This window comes from Priapulus caudatus, unplaced genomic scaffold (genome assembly GCF_000485595.1).
Source record: "Priapulus caudatus unplaced genomic scaffold, Priapulus_caudatus-5.0.1 Scaffold237, whole genome shotgun sequence".
NCBI lineage: Eukaryota > Metazoa > Priapulida > Priapulimorpha > Priapulimorphida > Priapulidae > Priapulus > Priapulus caudatus.
This window is the reverse complement of record NW_014577298.1, coordinates 31,338-51,025: the sequence shown is the minus strand read 5'-3', so window position 1 is coordinate 51,025 and position 19,688 is coordinate 31,338. Positions and strand designations below refer to the sequence as shown.

At 40.6% G+C, this 19,688-nt stretch overlaps 3 protein-coding genes across 3 annotated transcripts; 1 reads left to right on the top strand and 2 right to left on the bottom strand.

Annotated features, from left to right (window-relative positions):
* Positions 1-307: 307 nt before the first annotated feature.
* On the bottom strand, positions 308-4,455 carry LOC106807840 (Golgi SNAP receptor complex member 1-like). Its single transcript, XM_014810309.1, has 7 exons — positions 4,336-4,455; positions 3,162-3,270; positions 2,778-2,865; positions 2,141-2,409; positions 1,078-1,107; positions 758-839; positions 308-364 (listed from the first exon to the last, which is right to left on the bottom strand). Exons 1-7 carry the CDS (start codon positions 4,373-4,375, stop codon positions 308-310), a joined length of 675 nt encoding a protein of 224 aa, XP_014665795.1. The 5' UTR covers positions 4,376-4,455.
* Positions 4,456-4,529: 74 nt separating this feature from the next.
* LOC106807855 lies at positions 4,530-8,362 on the top strand. Its single transcript, XM_014810344.1, has 5 exons — positions 4,530-4,835; positions 5,081-5,247; positions 6,428-6,595; positions 6,836-6,937; positions 7,289-8,362. Exons 1-5 carry the CDS (start codon positions 4,620-4,622, stop codon positions 7,407-7,409), a joined length of 774 nt encoding a protein of 257 aa, XP_014665830.1. The 5' UTR covers positions 4,530-4,619; the 3' UTR covers positions 7,410-8,362.
* A 983-nt stretch (positions 8,363-9,345) lies between these two features.
* On the bottom strand, positions 9,346-16,736 carry LOC106807856 (B-cell CLL/lymphoma 7 protein family member A-like). The gene is made up of 8 exons (XM_014810345.1): positions 16,512-16,736; positions 14,174-14,232; positions 13,906-13,925; positions 12,832-12,973; positions 12,388-12,528; positions 11,437-11,553; positions 10,868-10,930; positions 9,346-9,723 (listed from the first exon to the last, which is right to left on the bottom strand). The coding sequence occupies exons 1-8, from the start codon at positions 16,601-16,603 to the stop codon at positions 9,626-9,628; spliced, it is 732 nt and encodes a 243-aa protein (XP_014665831.1). The 5' UTR covers positions 16,604-16,736; the 3' UTR covers positions 9,346-9,625.
* Between the last annotated feature and the right edge of the window lie 2,952 nt (positions 16,737-19,688).

Sequence of the window (19,688 nt, the reverse complement as noted above, 5' to 3'; positions counted from 1 at the left end):
CGCATGCTAGGTGCCAGGTCTGTTCACGCAAAGTTGTGGTAGCATCGCTCCACCGTGCGCTGCTGGCGCCACCTGCATCGCTAACGACGACCGGTAACAGAACGTGCTTCTGCGACGACATTCGTAACACACCCCAGAAGGCATCAGTGTCATCATCTGGCACAGTCGAAGAGGGGCGACTACCTCCACCACACACACACACACTAAAACGTGCGTTAAATGTTTGTAGTAGCTCATGCGATCAGCGCCATCTAGCGAGCTCAGTGGAAGGCATAGAGCAGCAGCAGTATGAGGCAGACCGATATCACTAGTCGCGAGGATGATGGAGTCTCGTCCGTTTACGCAGGTTGATCTCTGTATCACACTATTCACACCGGATAACGATCTATGAAGGTTCGTCAAGAATACAACGTGCGTATACGTACGTAGATCATATCATCCTACACGCGACGCACTAACCTAGAGGTAAGCGAACGTACCTCGCTCGTAGTTAAACCTTTAATTCACACATTCGTGTCAATGTATACTGTTTTAGAATGATGCCAGCAACACGTCGAACAAATAAAAGATATAAAAAATAAATAAATAAATAAATAAAAATATAATAATATAAAAGATACAAGAGAGCAAATTGAATGTTAAGAAACCAAGCTCTAAGAAACTAAGTAATAGCAAGCTCTAGAAATGTTACAGCTACAACACAACATACACCCCTACCCAGATTTAACTGAAATCATCTGGTAAAACCAAAGGATACTGCAAGCGCATCAGTGTGCTGGTGACTTGTGTGGAACGTTTCTTTCTGCTTGTCCAGTGTTTCTCTGGTTGCTATCGCAATGCTGGAACAATCATAACAATGATAGGTAAAACTTATTTGTTACAAATTGTACACAATTTTGACACACAAAATTGTCAATTTTTTAAATTTTTGTTAACAAAAAACATTTTGTACAAAAATTTGTACATTGCAATGCAACAAGCAGGAAGATTACTTTAAAAAAAGTAAATTTTAAGTAATTTTAAAAGCATCGATTTTAATATTGACGATAACAGAAATAAATGCACAAATTTAGTCACCTTATTTGTTCATCAACCAACCTGTCTGAGCTGCAATAGGGAACACATTTGTTAGAATACACACACTCATTAGCCCAGCTGACACACTCCAGTATGTTCATAGCAACAAGAACGTTACACATGGCAAGGATGCCATGTCAGAACATAAATTTCAGGAAAAAAAAACAGTTTAGCCTTTCATATTTTTAGATTTTACTCCTTACTCTAAAGCAAAGATTAGTAATTACAAATTTACAACACGTCTTTTTCCGGTGCTCCAGAGCACGTTTGCTCTCAAACCAGCCACCCTGCTTCATTTACTTATGTATGGCATTACTTCACATCACAACACCGCCCTCTGCATATCTCACTTTCGCCCGTGCTTGTATTTCACCGTCACAACACCCTCTAGAGCACTCACATTCCACATGCTCGCATTTTACCATCAACATCGTCCTCTGCATGACTCACTCTCTAACATACTCGCGTTTCACACCAACAGCGCCCTCTGCCTTACACCATTTTGTGCGCGCGTTATACCACCAACAACGCCATCTAGCAACACTCAATTTCGCACGTGCTCTCGTTTTTACCATCAATGGAGCCTGACTCACTTTCGCACGCACGCATTTTACCGTCAACCGCGCCCCCTATCTCACTCACTTGCTCTCCAACACACTTGCCTTACACCGCTACCAGCGCACCCTATCTCACTCACTTGCTCTCCAACACACCTTGCTTTACACCGCTACAGCGCCCCCACTCACTCACTTGCTCTCCAACACACTAGCCTTACACCGCTACCAGCGCCCCCTATCTCACTCACTTGCTCTCCAACACACTTGCCTTACACCGCTAACAGCGCCCCCCTATCTCACTCACTTGCCTTACACCGCTAACAGCGCCCCATCTCACTCACTTGCTCTCCAACACACTTGCCTTACACCGCTAACAGCGCCCCCTATCTCACTCACTTGCTCTCCAACACACTTGCCTTACACCGCTACCAGCGCACCCATCTCACTCACTTGCTCTCCAACACACTAGCCTTACACCGCTACCAGTGCCCCCATATCTCACTCACTTGCGCACGTGTTCGTGTTCCTTCAGGTAGAGCTCGGTGCGACGGTTGAGACCGCTCGCGTTCTTGTACGACTCGATGTCTCGCCGCACCGACCCCAGCAGGTCCTCGCGCTCGACGTGTGCGGCGATGTTCGCCTCCGTCTTGCTGAACTCGTGGCTGTAGTCCTGCAGTATGTCGCGATGCCGCTGCATCGTGTGCAGCAGCGCCGGGTTGCTGCCCGGAGCCGATCCCTGCATGCAGTCGGCCATCTTGTCATTCAGCTCCGTCAACTGCGAGAGCGCGCGACAGGGAAAACATCGTAGCGTGGTACAGAATTGCTTCGGTTTATTTGTACAGGTTGTGCGTGTTTTAGTCCAGGCTACACGCATGGACATGCACGAACAGACAGAGTAGATTATAGCAAGAATGACATGGAAAATTGAAGCATGATACAGATTTGCATTTATTTTTTGTCCATTTGCCAACTGCATTTTTTCTATTGCATTTTTTGTTTATTAGAACATATAGAAGCTTGTATAAATATACGTACGCAATCAGAAAACCATATATTCCATATGCTATTATATTGTCACTGCATGAGTTAATTTCAAACAATAGAATAATAATATTATTAATATGCTTATAAGTTATATAATACCTTTGCTAGTAGCTGCTCAATTTCTAGAGACATCGTCTGGAACATGTGCTCACTGTTGGTACTGGCCAGGAGTGGCACCGCATCAGAACTGTAACGACAAATTTAGGAGGTGATCGTAAAATATCTACATATATTTCTTACTAGTTACTTACCCATAACCTCGCACATTTCTCAGGTCTTCGTCTCTGCATAAAACTCAGTACAAATGACTTCTATAATATCAGACCTCCATGCAGTGATAATTCTATACCACACAAACATCTTGTTGAAGGTTTACACTGCAGAGAACACAATTTGATTTAGTAAATAAAGAAGACCAGAGCCAGTAACATGCACTGGTTTGGATTGTTAGTTAATGCAAATACAACTAGATAGTATATGTACCTTTCAGATTTCGTGTCACGTTGACTACTATAGCTGGTTCCCAGTTTGCTAAAGGATACAAGTTTGATGTCAATTTCATTTTCTAGCTGTCTGGCTTGTCTCCGTAAGTCTGAAAGCATATGTTACACACAAAAGATATCAGACGTGCATGGCAGAAAAATAATTGATTAACTATGCACGTTAACTATTAACCTGATGTTGTGTTATCACCACATAGAACTGATCATACTCGCTTATCATACGGAAACTTTCCCAACGTATGATCATTCTTCGCTAAACATAGCTTAAGTTAGTCAATCTTTCACTGTAGACATCATGCTACAATGGCGTACAGATACTTTGATATAGGAAGATGCAGCCAAAGATTGTGTAAAGCTATCACAATGACCAGAAGATGGATGAACTGTATCATCACACTGTGAATACTGATTATAGGACGAATTAAACGAAGAAGTTGAAGGCAACTTCACAGTTCAGGGTAACTCAGCTGAATAGTTTTCATAGTAAATTTAATTGCTAATAGACTACCGTGAACAGTACTGTCTAGTCGTGACCAGGAAGTCCAGTTGTCACATTTATGCAGTGGTGTAATGACAATCATGAATTTGTGCCAGCTTTACTACATAGTTATCCCGCTCTGTACATTCTAGTACAGCCTCGTCAGCTGGCACAGATCCAGAAAAACTGCTTTGCTCCAGTATGCTATGCAATATCAGTAAGAAATTTGGAATGAACTCATCAAGCCAATCTTTCGTTCTGTAGACAGTCACAGTGTAACGTGTTATTCTGACTTCTGTGAATGCGAGTTCTGGGCACGTATGGAATTTATGGATGCTAACCTTTTTTTTATGAATTAATTAACGAGAGTGATGTGACCCTGTGCCGCTATATATGTTCCTAAGGTAAGTAGATGTGGAGATATAGTAATTTGTTTGCTGTGCTGTTAATAACTGAATAATGACTGAATGACTGAGTCAGTGTTGTGAAACTCCGTAGTACGTGGTCCCGTGTGACGTAAACGGTTGGTTCAGTGCAAACGGAAAGGGTTAAATATTATTTCACGAAAACCTTAAATATTCGGCGTTAGCTTACTGCTTGTAATCGTAAAAAGCATAAAAATGCATCTATCAGAGCTTTAGAACAAGTTGATAGATAGAAATGCGTCGTGTCATACCTTCCCAATGTTGATTTGGGGTCGCCATTTTCGCCAACATCACGGTACTGATTGTGAGGCGATGCGATCGCAGCGCTGTTGTTTGGATTGTGAGTCTGCCGCTGAGAGTTTTATAGATGTGCACACACGTCTCTATTGATTTCCTTTCGTATCATATACGCTCACACATATAGCAAAAACTGCCACGATAGTGACCCACTATATGTCAACAGCGGCATTTTAAAATCCGACGATAAAACCGAGAAAAAGAAGAAGACGCTCTAAGAAGACGCTCTAAGAAGTCGATGGATTCTTACTTTTGGGACGATAGATGGAGAACGAGACGTTGCAGTATGCGTCTAAAATCCCAAGAAGAACACAAGACTACGACGGGAGAGTGCAGGCAAGCGTCCAACTCGCTGAGAATGCCGTTGTCACGAGTGAATCCAAACCTCAGCTTGAACAGACTCAGAGAGAGCACTAGAAAGAAGCTGAAAACGGTGAAAAAGGGACTGACCAGGGTGCGTATCAATTGAACAATTCGTTTTCTCTATGTTGCATGGCTAGTAATGAAGTAGACGCATTCCGAGTGTTTTATGTAGTATCTTTACTAAGTTGTGTCATGTGTTTGTATATACGTTTAGTAAAGTAAAGCACATATCATAAAACTATAAAATACAAAAGAAATATGCTAGGTAAAAACGCCGTTATTTTTATATATTGATAAATATTTGTGTAACCTGTATTTCTGTCCTATTTTGTTCAGACGCAGAGTTTCCTGAACTGCGCTTCGGGTAGATCTAAGCTGTTGCCACTCGGAGAAAACTACAGTCCTCTGCTGTCTCCATGCGGATCGCCAGGTCACACGCCCCAAAGGAGAGCCTCTGGTGGGAACAGGGCGACACGTGTCTACGAACCGTTCTTTATAGATAGGTGAGCCTCTAGCCACAAGCTACCTCCTAACTTCTCATGGCTCTACTAGTACTATATCCCCTGTTGCCTGTGGCAACGAGGGCTATACTACTGCTGAGAGGGTCTATGTCCCCTGGGGTACTGCCGGAACGTACCCTGGGTACGGTCCGGTATACCGGAACGTACCCTGGTACTATCTAATATGCCGGACCGTACCTTGCCTACTCCACTAACGAGTCTAGGGAGTTGCCTCGCCTACTCCCTAACCCGAACCCGAACCCTAACCCTAATCCTAACCCTAACCATATCAAATAGTGACCAGGGTACGCTCCCGTATACCGGACCGTACCCAGGGTACGTTCCGGCAGTACCCTGGGGGACATAGACCCTATGAGCTATACTACTAGAGCTACGCTTCTCAATACGTATGAAACACTCGTAGAGCCTGGTCAGGCCACATGAGTCTCTAATTGTCAGTAAGGTACTGGATATATTATACAGACCCTGTTCACATGCTTCGTCAGACTACGATCATATGGCTCCAGGTAACATTTTTTAAATTTAACGGATAAGTGACGAACACAGACAGTCATTGTGAAGCTTTTTCAATTCATTTTGTGAAACTCTCCCTGAGCTATACTTAGTGCAATTCACGTTGATGTGTCAGATGCAGAAACTTGTAAATCCTGGTTAACTCAAACTGGTTTTGGACAATGGTTATCACAATCGTGTGTGTTGTGCTAACTGGGGATTAGGGTACAGATAAAGTTTAAGCCATACCTGGGCTGCATGGTCACTTTCAAATGAATGGAAATTTCTCGTTTGAAATATGAAACGAGCATGCATGTATGTGTTACAGTTAATTTGGTTTAACTTCAGCCGCGAGTGCTTGTGCACATGATTTCACATTGGGGGCAATTATCGGCACACACACCGTAAATGAGTACTGGTTAATGTCACAAAGTAAACAAGAATATGCGCAGACACATGCGCCTGTATGCTAATTAACCTTTGTTCAACATGCGCTGTTGTGCAAAGCCAGTAGATTTTAACAAAGATTTGCCTTCTATAATAATATAATATATAATTACTCATATAGCCCGCGTTTGCATTTCATGTTCTGATTATTCATTCAGATTATTTATTTATTCATTGTATTTCATCTTCTGATTATTTACCATGTTTGATTTCGACGTTGCAGTCCCTCCAAGACGCCCGTGTTGAATGCAACTCTGGCGGCGGATGCAAGATCGAGACCGGCTGGTCGTCATGGCAACACCCCAGTGCGTCGTCAGACGAGCCGCACGCCGCGTCGTAAACAAGACATCCACACTCCCGGCCGCAGAAGCAGCAAGAGGCTCAGCAACCGGTAATTAATGCTTAAATTTACAGCGAAATCTGCACACGCGACGCCGAGGGAAGAATTCGCGCGCAGAGTTATTCGTTTGAAAACTTGGTGTACAGGTGATAAATTATTTAAATGCTTGCATTATTAGATTGTGGCCTTGAGGAAACACTGACTGAATTGACCGATTGAAATTCTAGAACCAAAAGCGTGTTTTTACTTGCTTTACGTGGTTTTTCTCTCTCTTCCTTCTACCACTGTAAGGTTCGCCCATGGGGAAGCAGTGCTTGACATAGAGGAAGGTATGGCAGGGCTTCATCAACTAGCTGCCAACCTTACTCTGATCACGCCTCCTAGAAATGCCAGGTATGAACCAACCAACGCCATCGATCCCTCCTTAGTACGGTGCTCACAGCAAGGCCCATTCAGCATTTCATTCACTTCCTGTGACGTGCGTGAATAAATCGGAGGTGTGCCTTTCATAGTGCGTGGCATCGTCTGGGAAAATCTGTAGGAAGTCGATGAACTATTGAATAACAAATCTAAGCATATTGTCTGAGACCAAGGGTCAAAACAGGAGGCTATATATAATAAGCAAACAAATCACCTCCCGGTAACTCAACAGGCAGTACCATCATTACATTTACTCAGTATGGTCCAGAGAGTAGTTTTCCCATTCTCAGTAGTAACAAACCTAACTGTATTTCTCTCCCACAGTCACATGTTGCCTGCACCAATACAGAATGCTTCCGTGAATATAGCCATGCCAGTCTCTGACGAGGATGCATACAAAAGACGGTCGACTATCGTTCTAGGCAAGGAGGAGAGGCTGGTTTGAGTGAGTCAACGGAGACAGGGAAAATGATAGACAGATGGATGCTTTAGTGTCTAGTTGAATTTTAAGTGACGTGTCGAGCCTACGTGGTTGTGGTTATGTTCCATCAGAATTGCATTGCTGTTTAACATTTTACAGTTATAACTGTAAACTGTGTTAATTGTATACGCATTTGTAAATTGCGGCAACTTAAACGTGCATAATATTGGTATATGTGGTTCTCCAAGTGCCATCATAAATATAGCAGTGATTTTTTAGATTGGAGCGTAATAACACCGATCAATTTTGAACGTCATGATAATTTGTATATTACCACGCTTTTACTACAAATAGTGGTATATCTGTATACTTGTCCATACATTAAGTAGATGAACCAAGTTGTGTACTTGGTATATTACCAGTTATGGGTCAATTGACTTAAACTTGCATTTTTGCTGTGTGTATTCACTTTACCATGTGACTGTTTTTTAGATCAGTATTATGGTTTCTGCTTGAAATATGCTAAACTAGCCATTTTTGCTCCGCAAGTATTGTGAACAATACCAAATTTTCTATGCATGCATATCTTTTTTATATATCCTACAGCTTACTGTCATGTTGTCTTCTTGCTTTACATTGCTTTTTAGATTATTATATATATATATATATATATTCTTTACCCTGTTTACCATGTTTTCTATGTATTATATACATATGTGTCAGAAAGTATTCTTTTAGAAAGTAACCATTTTACGGTACTTAGTATTTTTAAACCAACAGTACATATAACTGTGTGCATGTGTGCTCATGTATTATTAAGAAAATTTCTATAACCCGGTTGTGACGACAACAAGATTGGTAGTGTGTCTGCGTAGAACATGTAAAGTCTATGTGAACATACTATGAGACATAGAGTGCAATGTTACTCCCAACCTGGGTGTGAAGTGAATGAAATACACATAATTGGAAACAGAAAACGTGTTAGTTGATTCACGATTTGCAAATTATTTACGTTAAGCATACAATAACTTGTTCGTGCTTAGATTTACTACATTGGAATGCAGTACAATGTGCATATACAACGTAACATATATACGTGACCGAAGACAACCGAGATTGTAGAGATTAGGAGGAAGGCTTATTTGTCTACTTACTTATGTACATAACATCAAGATCATAACATGCACACAAATCGATAAAACGAAAAGTACAATAGAAACGACATAATTTATGGGTTATCCCTTGTGTTGATACGTGAAACGCACGTAATGTTTAAAGCGGAAAACTTCATGTAAATAGATGGTTTAAGAGCAAGTTACTGTTCCCATACAGTACATTCAATAAGCAAACATAAATGACAATAAAGTGACAAGATACACTCTCCCAGAATGAATAAGTTACTGACGGTTGTTATGTTTTCAACAATTTACCACAGTAAGACTGCACATAAGGGAAACAAATACACGGGAGCGACGAACGATTTCGCTCTGGTAAGCGAACAGTTAACCACAGTAAGACTGCACATAAGGCGCGTTCACACGGACGTTTTTAGCCGGATCCTAATTAGGTCCGCGCCAAATTTGGCTCGAGCCGAGCGTTCACACGGACGGTTTTTCGGGGCCGTGCCGAGTTAGCACGAGCCAATTTGGTCCCATCGAAAACGTCTGACCAGGACCGAGCCAAATTTTAGCACCAGCTAAATCGGTAGAGCGGTAGATGCTGCGAGTGTCGAACGTGTACTTCGACAAAATAAAGTCCAAAACAGTTCAAAAATTCGAAAAATTTGATCACGATGCATGTTTTCAAGATTGATAATTGAACTCGGAACGGAAGTAAACACTGAATCGTACACAACGCCATCTCGCGACATACTGCCAAAGTATCTGTAAGATATTTGTGCAATAAAATTATTTGAATTTGACAGACAGTAGGCCTATTCACTTGCGTACGTGTGAACGCTCTGACTCAAACCAGCCCGAGCCAAATTTAGCCCATTTAGCTCGAGCCAAATCATCACCGTGTGAACGCGGTAATAGAGACGATTTTCGCACTTGTGATGCGGTTTTTTTTAAAGAACTACCTATGCAGAATTGTTGCTACACACTGACACTATGTGACTGTCAGTAGAGTGATTTACATCGTACAGGCCTTGACCAATGGCAGTATCACGGACGATCACCCGTGCCCGTGGAAGTTACGATGACCGATCTGCTTGGATAGGGTGGAGGCGGGCTAGCGGATTAATGGTGGGATGCCGGAGACTGGGACCTGTGCTTTTTCACCAGTGGCTCGCCATCGCCCTCTTGTGGCACCTCTGGAACTAGATGAGGAGGAGAATCTGCAGGCAATAGAAACAAGATCATTGTTGACGTGTGCAAGATGGGCTTTGCATCAGTCACAAGTATAGAATGCTGAAACCATCAAAATCACCCTCCTAGTGCAGAGTGTGGAGGTGTATCTACCACAAACCACAAATTATAACCAGTACATGCAAAATATCCATACAGAAATGTTCTGTTATTGAACTGGTTACTAATAACACTGTAACAATGAATGCGTGTAGAGAAAATAATCGTGGATTTTATTCAGATATATTTTTTAGACACTCTTCAAGTTTCACGTGCTGCCAAACCACCAAGTACAGATTACTATAGAAATCACCTCTCAATGATCGCTCACATCTTCTCTACACATGTATAATACGAAATACATTTACGTACACAATGATTCGGTCGCGAAAGGTCACTATTTTCACGAAAAAAATTTAAAACATACTCTGACCACACATTTAAATTGTCATAACCTCCCACAGACCATTGCATCCTTACGTACAATTGCACGATATCAAATGGGAAGCTAGTCACAGAGCACTAAGCACCTATAGATGGTTGTTATGAGAGATTCGTTACAACAGCATATGAACATGAATTTCTCGGTAGGAAATCATACAGAAAAATGTATGCTACTTTGGGCGATCAACCATTATCAGGAGTGAATAAAAAAAATGTTTACTCGCGACCTCATAAATTCACGCAAGGGCATTTGTCTATGACACACCAGTTTAAGTTCCAGTGAGTCACACCAATATATGAACAACAGGTGAATACAAATAGGAAATACAATACCATTCTCTGTATTCACATACTATTCCTGTGGAATCATCAAATTCGCAAAGAATTTTGCCTTGCTAAGGATGTTGGAGGTATTTTATTTGCAAATGATAATGTTTGAAGAATATAACTGTATCATACAGAAAAATTTCAATTATCAAATTTTTTAAATGGATTTGCGAGTAATCAAAAGATGGTGATAAAACAACTCACACTTACTAGAAATGCCTGCACTAATATCCAATTTATTTTAAATACTAAATAGGTTGCGGGTAGAGAGATACTTGTTTGAATCTTCACTTGGATGCTGTCACAAATCATCCGTATCCATAACAGTAACTTTCTCTTCTGTTGTTGCCGTGGCGCTCTTACCCTGCGAGTCATCAATACTGTCGCCAGGCTGGAACGATTCCTCACCACCTAGCATTCCCATTGCTGAAAATGCCAACGAACAACACTGAGTACCCATCACTTGCTGATATCTCCCCTATTGAAGCCTCCCTCGCACGAATCTGCATCGATTTCGCAACCGTTTACCTCGGCTCTGTCTGACGGTAAGTGAACGACGCTTGTTGTTACTTAGGAGTTAATATTTTATAAATTATTTATGAATTATTGAGGATTACGAGTTAATACTTACGAGCTACTATTTAATGAATGCTGAGGGCGCACGCAAACCGAGTTAATATTCTCCGAATATAGAAGGCGCATGCGAACCGAGTTAATATTCTCCGAATATAGAAGGCGCATGCGGACCGAGTTAATATTCTCCGAATATAGAAGGCGCATGCGAACCGAGTTAATATTCTCCGAATATAGAAGGTGCATGCGAACCGAGTTAATATTCTCCGAAAATTAAGGGCACATGCAAAATGCTTATTTCCTGAATATAGACGGCATATGCAAAGTGACTCTTTCCTGAATATAGTGGGTGCACTCACAAAACTTCAACTCGGAGCGAGAGTCCTCGTCTTCCGATCTCACGCAGGAGCTATCCGGGAAGTTAGCGTTGGAATCGTCCTGGGAGTTTGGTACGGTGCCCTCGAACGTCAGTGGTCCTAAACGCGCGCAGAGACACGGAAACACAGTGAGCACATTGACCGTATATTCGGCGTTCAAACATCGGCTTTCGATCGACGGAGATGCTTAAATTGACTACGTCACGAATTTACTACGGTGTATATTTTTAAAAATTTTGGTGCCATTTATTAACATTAAATGTAAGTACTAACGGGACTAAATGTATCGTCAAATTCTTACCTGATAAGATTGTTCTCAACTAGTTAAAAATCCAAAAAACCTGGACGATTTGATATTATGATCCTGACATTAATTGCTTGCTATGGGCTATGTATGAGTCTCGAGTGTATGTTTACAATATGTTTTCAACAATATAGTAAAATAGGAAGTATAATGCAGCAATTTAACCATAAAAAGTGAGCAGAATTACTTGCATTTTGTGAAAAAGTGGAAATATTTTTTTACTTTTACTATTTATGGTGACGTAATCACTTTAAGCGCTTCGGTTGCTCTAACACTGTGGTGTTGTCGCAGCAGTAACACTGAAGGTTAATATCATGATGCTATTACAAAAAAAGACGGCAACCACTATCACTCACCTGTGGACCACCTTCACTCACCTGTAGATCACCTTCACTCACCCATAGACCACCTTCACTCACCTGTAGATCACTAGCACTCACCTGCGGATCACTAGCATTCACCTGCGGATCACCATCACTCACCTGCGGATCACTAGCACTCACCTGTAGATCACTATCACTCACCTGTAGATCACTAGCACTCACCCATAGATCACCTTCACTCACCTGCGGATCACTATCACTCACCTGTAGATCACCTTCACTCACCCATATATCACTATCACTCACCTGTGGACTGGCACGGGTGAAGCTCACTGGTGGACTTGAGCAGGCTGGAATCTTCGTACATCTGTGAAGAGCTCTGGTTGTCTATCACGGAGTTGGAGTTCTCTCCCGAGCCACTCAGTCCGTCCTCTCCGATCTGTGAGTCTACGAGAGAGGCAAGGAGACGAATGTGAGCGCTAGTATAAGCAGCGGCACGCCGAGAAACGCCGGGTACAAGATGACGAGAGAGCGAGGAGAACGTGCTGCCACCTACCTTTCCTGTCCTCAAAGCTAGAGGTACATAGACAGCAGAAGAGATAGAGAGAGGGAGAGCATGCGAAGGAAAGGGGAGATCGATAGAGTGGGCAAGAAAGGGCGAGAGAGAGTGAGAGAAAGAGAGAGAGAACGTGAGAGAGCGAGAACGGGTCAGAGAGAGATAGACAGAGAAGAACACGTGCTGCCACCTACCTCTCGTGTCCTCGTCCTGCACCGACAGAGATGGCGGCGTGTTCTCGCTGTTCTCATTGTCGACGTTTATGCGCTTGAAGCCGGAGGATCGCGTCTTAATCTTCTTCTCCCGGAGGCCGAATTTCGCAACACCCTGCAATTTCTGTTGGAAGGTGAGAGGGTGATGAATAAAGAGTTATTGTCACGCGTATGAATACAGAAACACTGCTGCGACATGACTGTTATGCAAAAGTACAAAGAAAAAAACGATTACATCCGATGTAAATATACTTTGTGATACTTACGATGATTACGTAACAGGAGAGATGTGTGCGAAATGTTCTTAAGTCTAAGTTTTGTTATAATCAGTGGCAGCAACAATATGCAACAATATGCAACAATATAATGAGTTTGTGAGTCAATTTCATAATCAACTCCAAGATACAAGTTATTTTCAACCCTGCATATGACGTGTAAATTAAAACGCCGATCCCTTATCCAAAGGCACACACACATTTTGATTAGATGTCAGACAACATGCAAATTTTAAAACCTATAATACCTTTACTGGCATTTTGAAGGATATCTGTCCAAGGGTGCAAGAAAAGGAAGAAATAGTCAGGTTATAGACACAAGTGTCCAGATAGATTCTGGGAACACAGTTACTCACAGATTATAGTAAAAGTGTATGAATGTAGCTAATAAAACTGGATCTAGTATTACCAGCAGGAGTCAGAACACCAGTCAATGCTACAACATCTTAAAAGAATCCTAAGACCAGACAACACTAAACAGCTAAAATTAACTGTGAAATGTCCACATGCTAATTTTATTCATTGAAAAGAGAAACAGATATAAGATACAGAACAGAAGAACATTAGTTGTGAACTATAGTGGTACATGTAAGATTGAAGATGATGAGAAAAACTAGATCAAGCCTGGACAGAATATTACATTCATAGCTTATATCATATTATGCCAGCTATAACTATGATCTACCATAGAATTCAGGAATATCGTAAAAAGTGAAATAGTTATGAAGTAGTTTTTTTTAATAATAATAAATAAAAAGGACTACATTAATTAAAAACTCACATGTGGTTCCTGGTTTGGAACTGAAAAATGTAACACATGGGTACTCTTTATTTTTAAATTGAGAAACTTTGGTAAATAACTGCTGTCATTTGTCTAAATGCCACAGTTGTTGTTCTGATAGGTAAGATCTTAGACTGTGAACTATATTCTTATAAAGAAAATTAATATACTTGGAAAATCATTTTACAATACAATTATAAAATACAAAAATAAACATCATACACTCGTAAAATGTGTAACACAACCATGACGACCAACTATAACATACCTGGAACCCATTTGAAGATTCTTAGGGATGTGTCACCGATTGTCACCCACTTTTTTTCCCTGTAACGATAATAATTGATTGACAGTCATAGGTATCGTATACTCACTCATGGTGCCCCCACAACCAGACGTGGTTGCAGTTCTGACCATTCATACTCACACATACATACATATCAGGGAAAAAAATATAATTTATTTTTCGGGGGCTACTTTTCAAGCTCGCGTGCATAAAAATAGCACTCTAAAATTTGGTTAGCATTGAACTCTATGCAAATTTACGGGGGCTCTTTTTGGCATTTCGGGGGCTAAATCGCCCCGAGCCCCCGTGTATTTTTTTCACTGATACATATTATCAGGAGTAAATAATAGGCTTCTATTATCTACTCCTGATATTATATTCCATACAATGTCAATGATACATACTCTGAACATAGTGTGCCTGTATGATGTATGGCAACCGAAAGGTACTATTACGTTGGTATATACAGCAACCCATGGGGCGGTTGCTCACAAAAGGATTAGCTACAAACTGAACACAAACATGTTCTCATCTATAAGTATGAGCAGGTTTATAAAAAAACACATTGACTTGAAGTTAAACTTTAGGCCGTGGCTACGCGACCGGTTCCGGACGAGGAGCCGCTAGGCTACGCGTCCGGACATCCATCTCACACAGTGAGCTTGCGACACGTACACGCAGGATTGCGCAATGGGACGCTCTGCTGATTGCCGTGTGTGTGTGTGTGTGTGTGTGAGAGAGAGAGAGAGAGAGAGAGGGAATGGGAATGTGTATGTGTGTGTGTATGCGTGAGAGAGAGAGAGAGAGAGAGAGAGAGAGCCTCAGAGAGGTGTGTGTGTGTGAGAGAGAGAGAGAGAGAGAGAGAGAGAGAGAGAGAGAGCGAGAGAGAGCTGTGCGTGTGTGTGTGTGAGAGAGAGAGATGACGGATGAAAGGATAGACGGCAGCAGAGTCCCGTTGCGCAATCATGCGTGTACGCGAGTCGCGCGATCACTGTGTAAGTGGATGTCCGGACACGTAGCCTGCAGGCTAGGCGACCGGTTCCGGACGCGTAGCCACTGCGTAAACTTAAAGCCAACTAACGAAATCAGAATTCTTAAAAGGATAGTAGACTCTAGGATTTTACTGCATACAACTGTACTTACTGTATAACAAATCGTCTATACCACACGTATTTGTTACCAGATACCTAATTTAATTGTTATAATTAATTACACATCAACGCTATGATTGAACGGCGCCATGAGACCCGCGACCGTGCCGCCACCCCGAAAAAGTTGCGTATTTGAAAATTTATTTTGCACGGTATAGACCGAGGTCTAATCACAAAAGTGCAATTATATTTATACATAAATACTATTTAAAGGGAGAGTTTACTCTAGGTTCTAGGGTTATTTTCAGCTAATTTAGGTTATAATTACGCTACATAAAAAGTTTCATGGTTCAATCACAATTGGAAATATTTTTTTTAAATGTTTTAAAACTAACGACTACAGTTTAATTACACCGACGGTGGCGCCACTCAAAGCGCACGATCTGATAAGTTGCGCAAAATCACTTTCCAGCCAAGGGCTACAGACCGAGGGTGTTTCTTATTTATTCATTTAAAAGCAAAAAGATTGTCATATCTTATTTAAACGACATATAGTTTCAGTTATAATATGGATAGATTTTGCCCTAAAATGAATATCGTTCGGTTAAATAGCATTTAGGTATAAATATAATTGCACTTTTGTAATTAGCCCTCGGTCTGTAACGTGCAAAATAAATGGTCAAATACGCAACTTTTTCGGGGTGGCAGCACGATCGCGGGTGTCATGGCGCCATTCAAATTTCATAGCGTTGATGTGTAATTAATTATAACAATTAAATTAGGTATCTAGTAACAAATACGTGTGGGTATAGACGATTTGTTATACAGTAAGTACAGTTGTATGCAGTAAAATCCTAGAGGCTACTGTCCCTTTAACCAAACGATATTCATTTTAGGGCAAATTTATCCATATTATAACTGAAACTATACCGGTATGTCGTTTATAAGATATTACAATCCTTTTGCTTTTAAATTAATCAAATAAGAAACTCCCTCGGTCTGTAGACCTTGGCTGAAGTGGTTTTGCGCAACTCATCAGATCTGAGATCGTGCGCTTTGAGTGGCGCCACCGTCGTTGTAATCAAACTGTAGTCGTTAGTTTTAAAACATTTTTTAATAATATTTATAATGGTGATTGAACCATGAAACTTTTTATGTATCGTAATTTTAACCTAAATTAACTGAAAGTAACCCTAGAACAAGAGTAAACGATCTCTTTAACTTCTTACCAGCGCCTGACTTTGTCAATTGCTTGCATGACCCGCTTGATTTCATCTTTCGCTCGGCTTCGCGTTTCCGCACGCACAGATCTGGACATCATTTCTTCCTTTAATGGGTCCTAAAGCATCAAAAACCACCTCCGCTAGTAAATAATGTTTATAAAATAATCAGATTACAGCGTTTTAGTCACTGGTTTTAGTATACAACCTACGCGGAAACAACAAATTGATATTTTGGAGTATACGTGAATTGAGCCTTGGATTTTACGATTAAATAATGACGTAACATATTCTCATAACTTTTCTAAAGTTACGGTCATTTAATGTTTAGATAAATAGTGTCAGGTTTATAAGTAGAGTTGACACATGATTAGTCTTGCAGGTAAAAATTTATTGGTTGAGGCAATATTTAACAATGGCTTTGCTTTGTGATTATTCTGGAGTTGAATAGTCAGCCATACCGTTCCGTCGATCGTACGATAGGTAGTGACATCTACTGGAGACAAACAGCAGGGGCACCATAGAAATTATATTACACACACAAACACACGCACGCACGCCCCACAAAGACACATACGCACGCACGCACGCACGCACGCACGCACACACACACGCGCGCGCGCGCACACACACACACACACTCACACACGCACACATACACACACACACACACACACACACACACACACACACACACACACACACACACACACACACACACGACACACACACACAACCCCCCGACATTATGTATATATGATATTTATAGAGAGAGAGAGGAGAGAGAGAGACGAGAAAAAAAATATTGAAATAGGTATGCATATACATCCTGATATACCTGATATTCTAGATTATGAGGGACCACTCACTGAGTCTGTATTGCAATAAAGGTGAATACAGATAAATTATCAGTATACAGCTCAGTGACAACGGAACATTGCTCAGCCTCAGTGCCTCCGTGTGCATTTGTTTACGCATGGCAGCACGCAATATAATGTATAGTACGCGTGATTATACGTAGCCCGCTGTAATATTATCGCTGATTTCTGAGACTTCGCGTGTGCTATAGTTATTTTTATAATTACATGACACGCCAGCACGCTTTACAACAGCATTTACAAAGCACATCTGCATGGCCTTATTATTATTCGACTAATAGTTGTAACAGTGGTATACAGAAACACGATTGCTAATAACCAACTGTACAGAAGTATGCGACGAGTTGTAGAGACAACAGTACACTTGATAACAACATACAGACAACAATCAATTACGAAGCTAGATGCCGGGAAAAAAAAAAAAATGAAAAGGAAATCTCTGTATATAGAATGCTTCTGTGCTGGTATCAACTGCACTTTGTATTTGGTGCACAAACACACTATACACACGTATATATATTTTAACTTTAGTATATAGTATATATTTATATTATATATAACTAGTATTATATATTATTGCACACACGCACACTCAATAGATAGATAGATATAGATAGATAGATAGATAGATAGATAGATAGATAGATAGATAGATAGATAGATAGATAAATAAATAAATAGATAGATAGATTTATTACGATAATTAAGAATCTCTCAATACCTCTGATTTACTTTCTCATTTATTCACCATACGAGCAATCGTGTATATTTTACGACTATGTTTTCCATCGTATATACAGATAATTTCAGACTAATGAAATTTTAGTATACATTTATAATACATTTTTAACTAACTGGGAAATTTGCATTATATGCGTTTCTGAATTCTTTCTTATCATAAACCTGTGCATGATTTTCGAATTTTATAACTCATTTTTACTGCCTGATTGAATATGAAGTTGCTCTTTACATTTATGTGCTACTGTTATTATCACTACGATTATAGCTAGTTACGAACTTTGCGAAATGAACATTACCCGGGTAACTAAAATTTTATTTTATTTACGCTTATTTAATTTTCACAGCGCAAGTGTATCAAGCAAGCGACACGAAGAGAGCAGCTACAGTTACGCTGACGATAGCGATGTTCTGGTGTTATTATGGTAATCAGCTGTTCTTATAAGTCTCGCGATATCTCGCGCAGTCAAAACAACAACAAGCTCGATCGTTGTGGTTGAAATTGTGATACTCTACCCGATGAACGAGGAATTCATACGAGGATAGGTAATTTGTTCAAATACGATATAGCTAGTTTTACGCAAAATAACGTTCATATGTAGTAGCTGGTATTAGATCATGGCGAAATTTGCGGGTGTAGTAGTATATATTAGCAAGAAGCGTAGTAGAAGTAGGAGTGCTATACTTAGGAAATCAGGAGGTGCACGAGTTCACGTTGGTTTATGGTGTGTATGCTGTTTCGCTCATCTGTGTAGAGAGGCTAGTGGGTTAGTTTAGTGTCGACGACGTGCGGAAATCCGGTGTAGGGGGTAGTATTGTCAGTCACCCTAGTATTACGCACTGACTCGGTAAGTTTCTACGTGTATGTTAGTATCAGTATATCGTTATATCAGTGACGAAGGTGAGACGTTCATTAAAACTTTCTTGCTAGAGTTTGTCTGATGTTGGTTTAACAATTATTTACAAAGTCAAGTGCCGATTGAGTGGCGATTCTACACCGTGTTTACATTTATTTTTTATTAGTTACAAGATCCGTCTCCAGTTAGTAATTCGTTTGCAAGCAGTATATGATTGGACACATGATTGGACAATAATCATATGTCTATTATTGGATTAGAATTTGGATATGTATTGGATAGATCTATGGTTATAGGTATGCACTACTCTTGAATTATGTAATTCCTGGTTTGGGAGTTTGTTCAGCATCATTTAATTTCATAGCATAGTATTAGTTAGCTCTAGTACTATAGCCCGCGGATCGCTGCCGCAGGGCTATAGCACATTCTGCCATAGATGTGATCTAAAGAAAATGGCTCCAACTGATTGTGACCAAAAATGTATCGCCCAAAACGCTTAAAATGATCGAGGCTTTTTAACACTCTAATCTATCAACATTGACATCTCACACTATCTTATTGAACACTTCCACAACGTTATACACCAGCGTTATTTATGCTGTTATTTCCTCAAAGTCTTAGCATGAAGAGTCACGCGTGCACACATAGCAGAGCAAGCCGCATTTGAAAAAAACACCAGTATGCTAAAACTTCTGAGGAATAACAGCATAAAA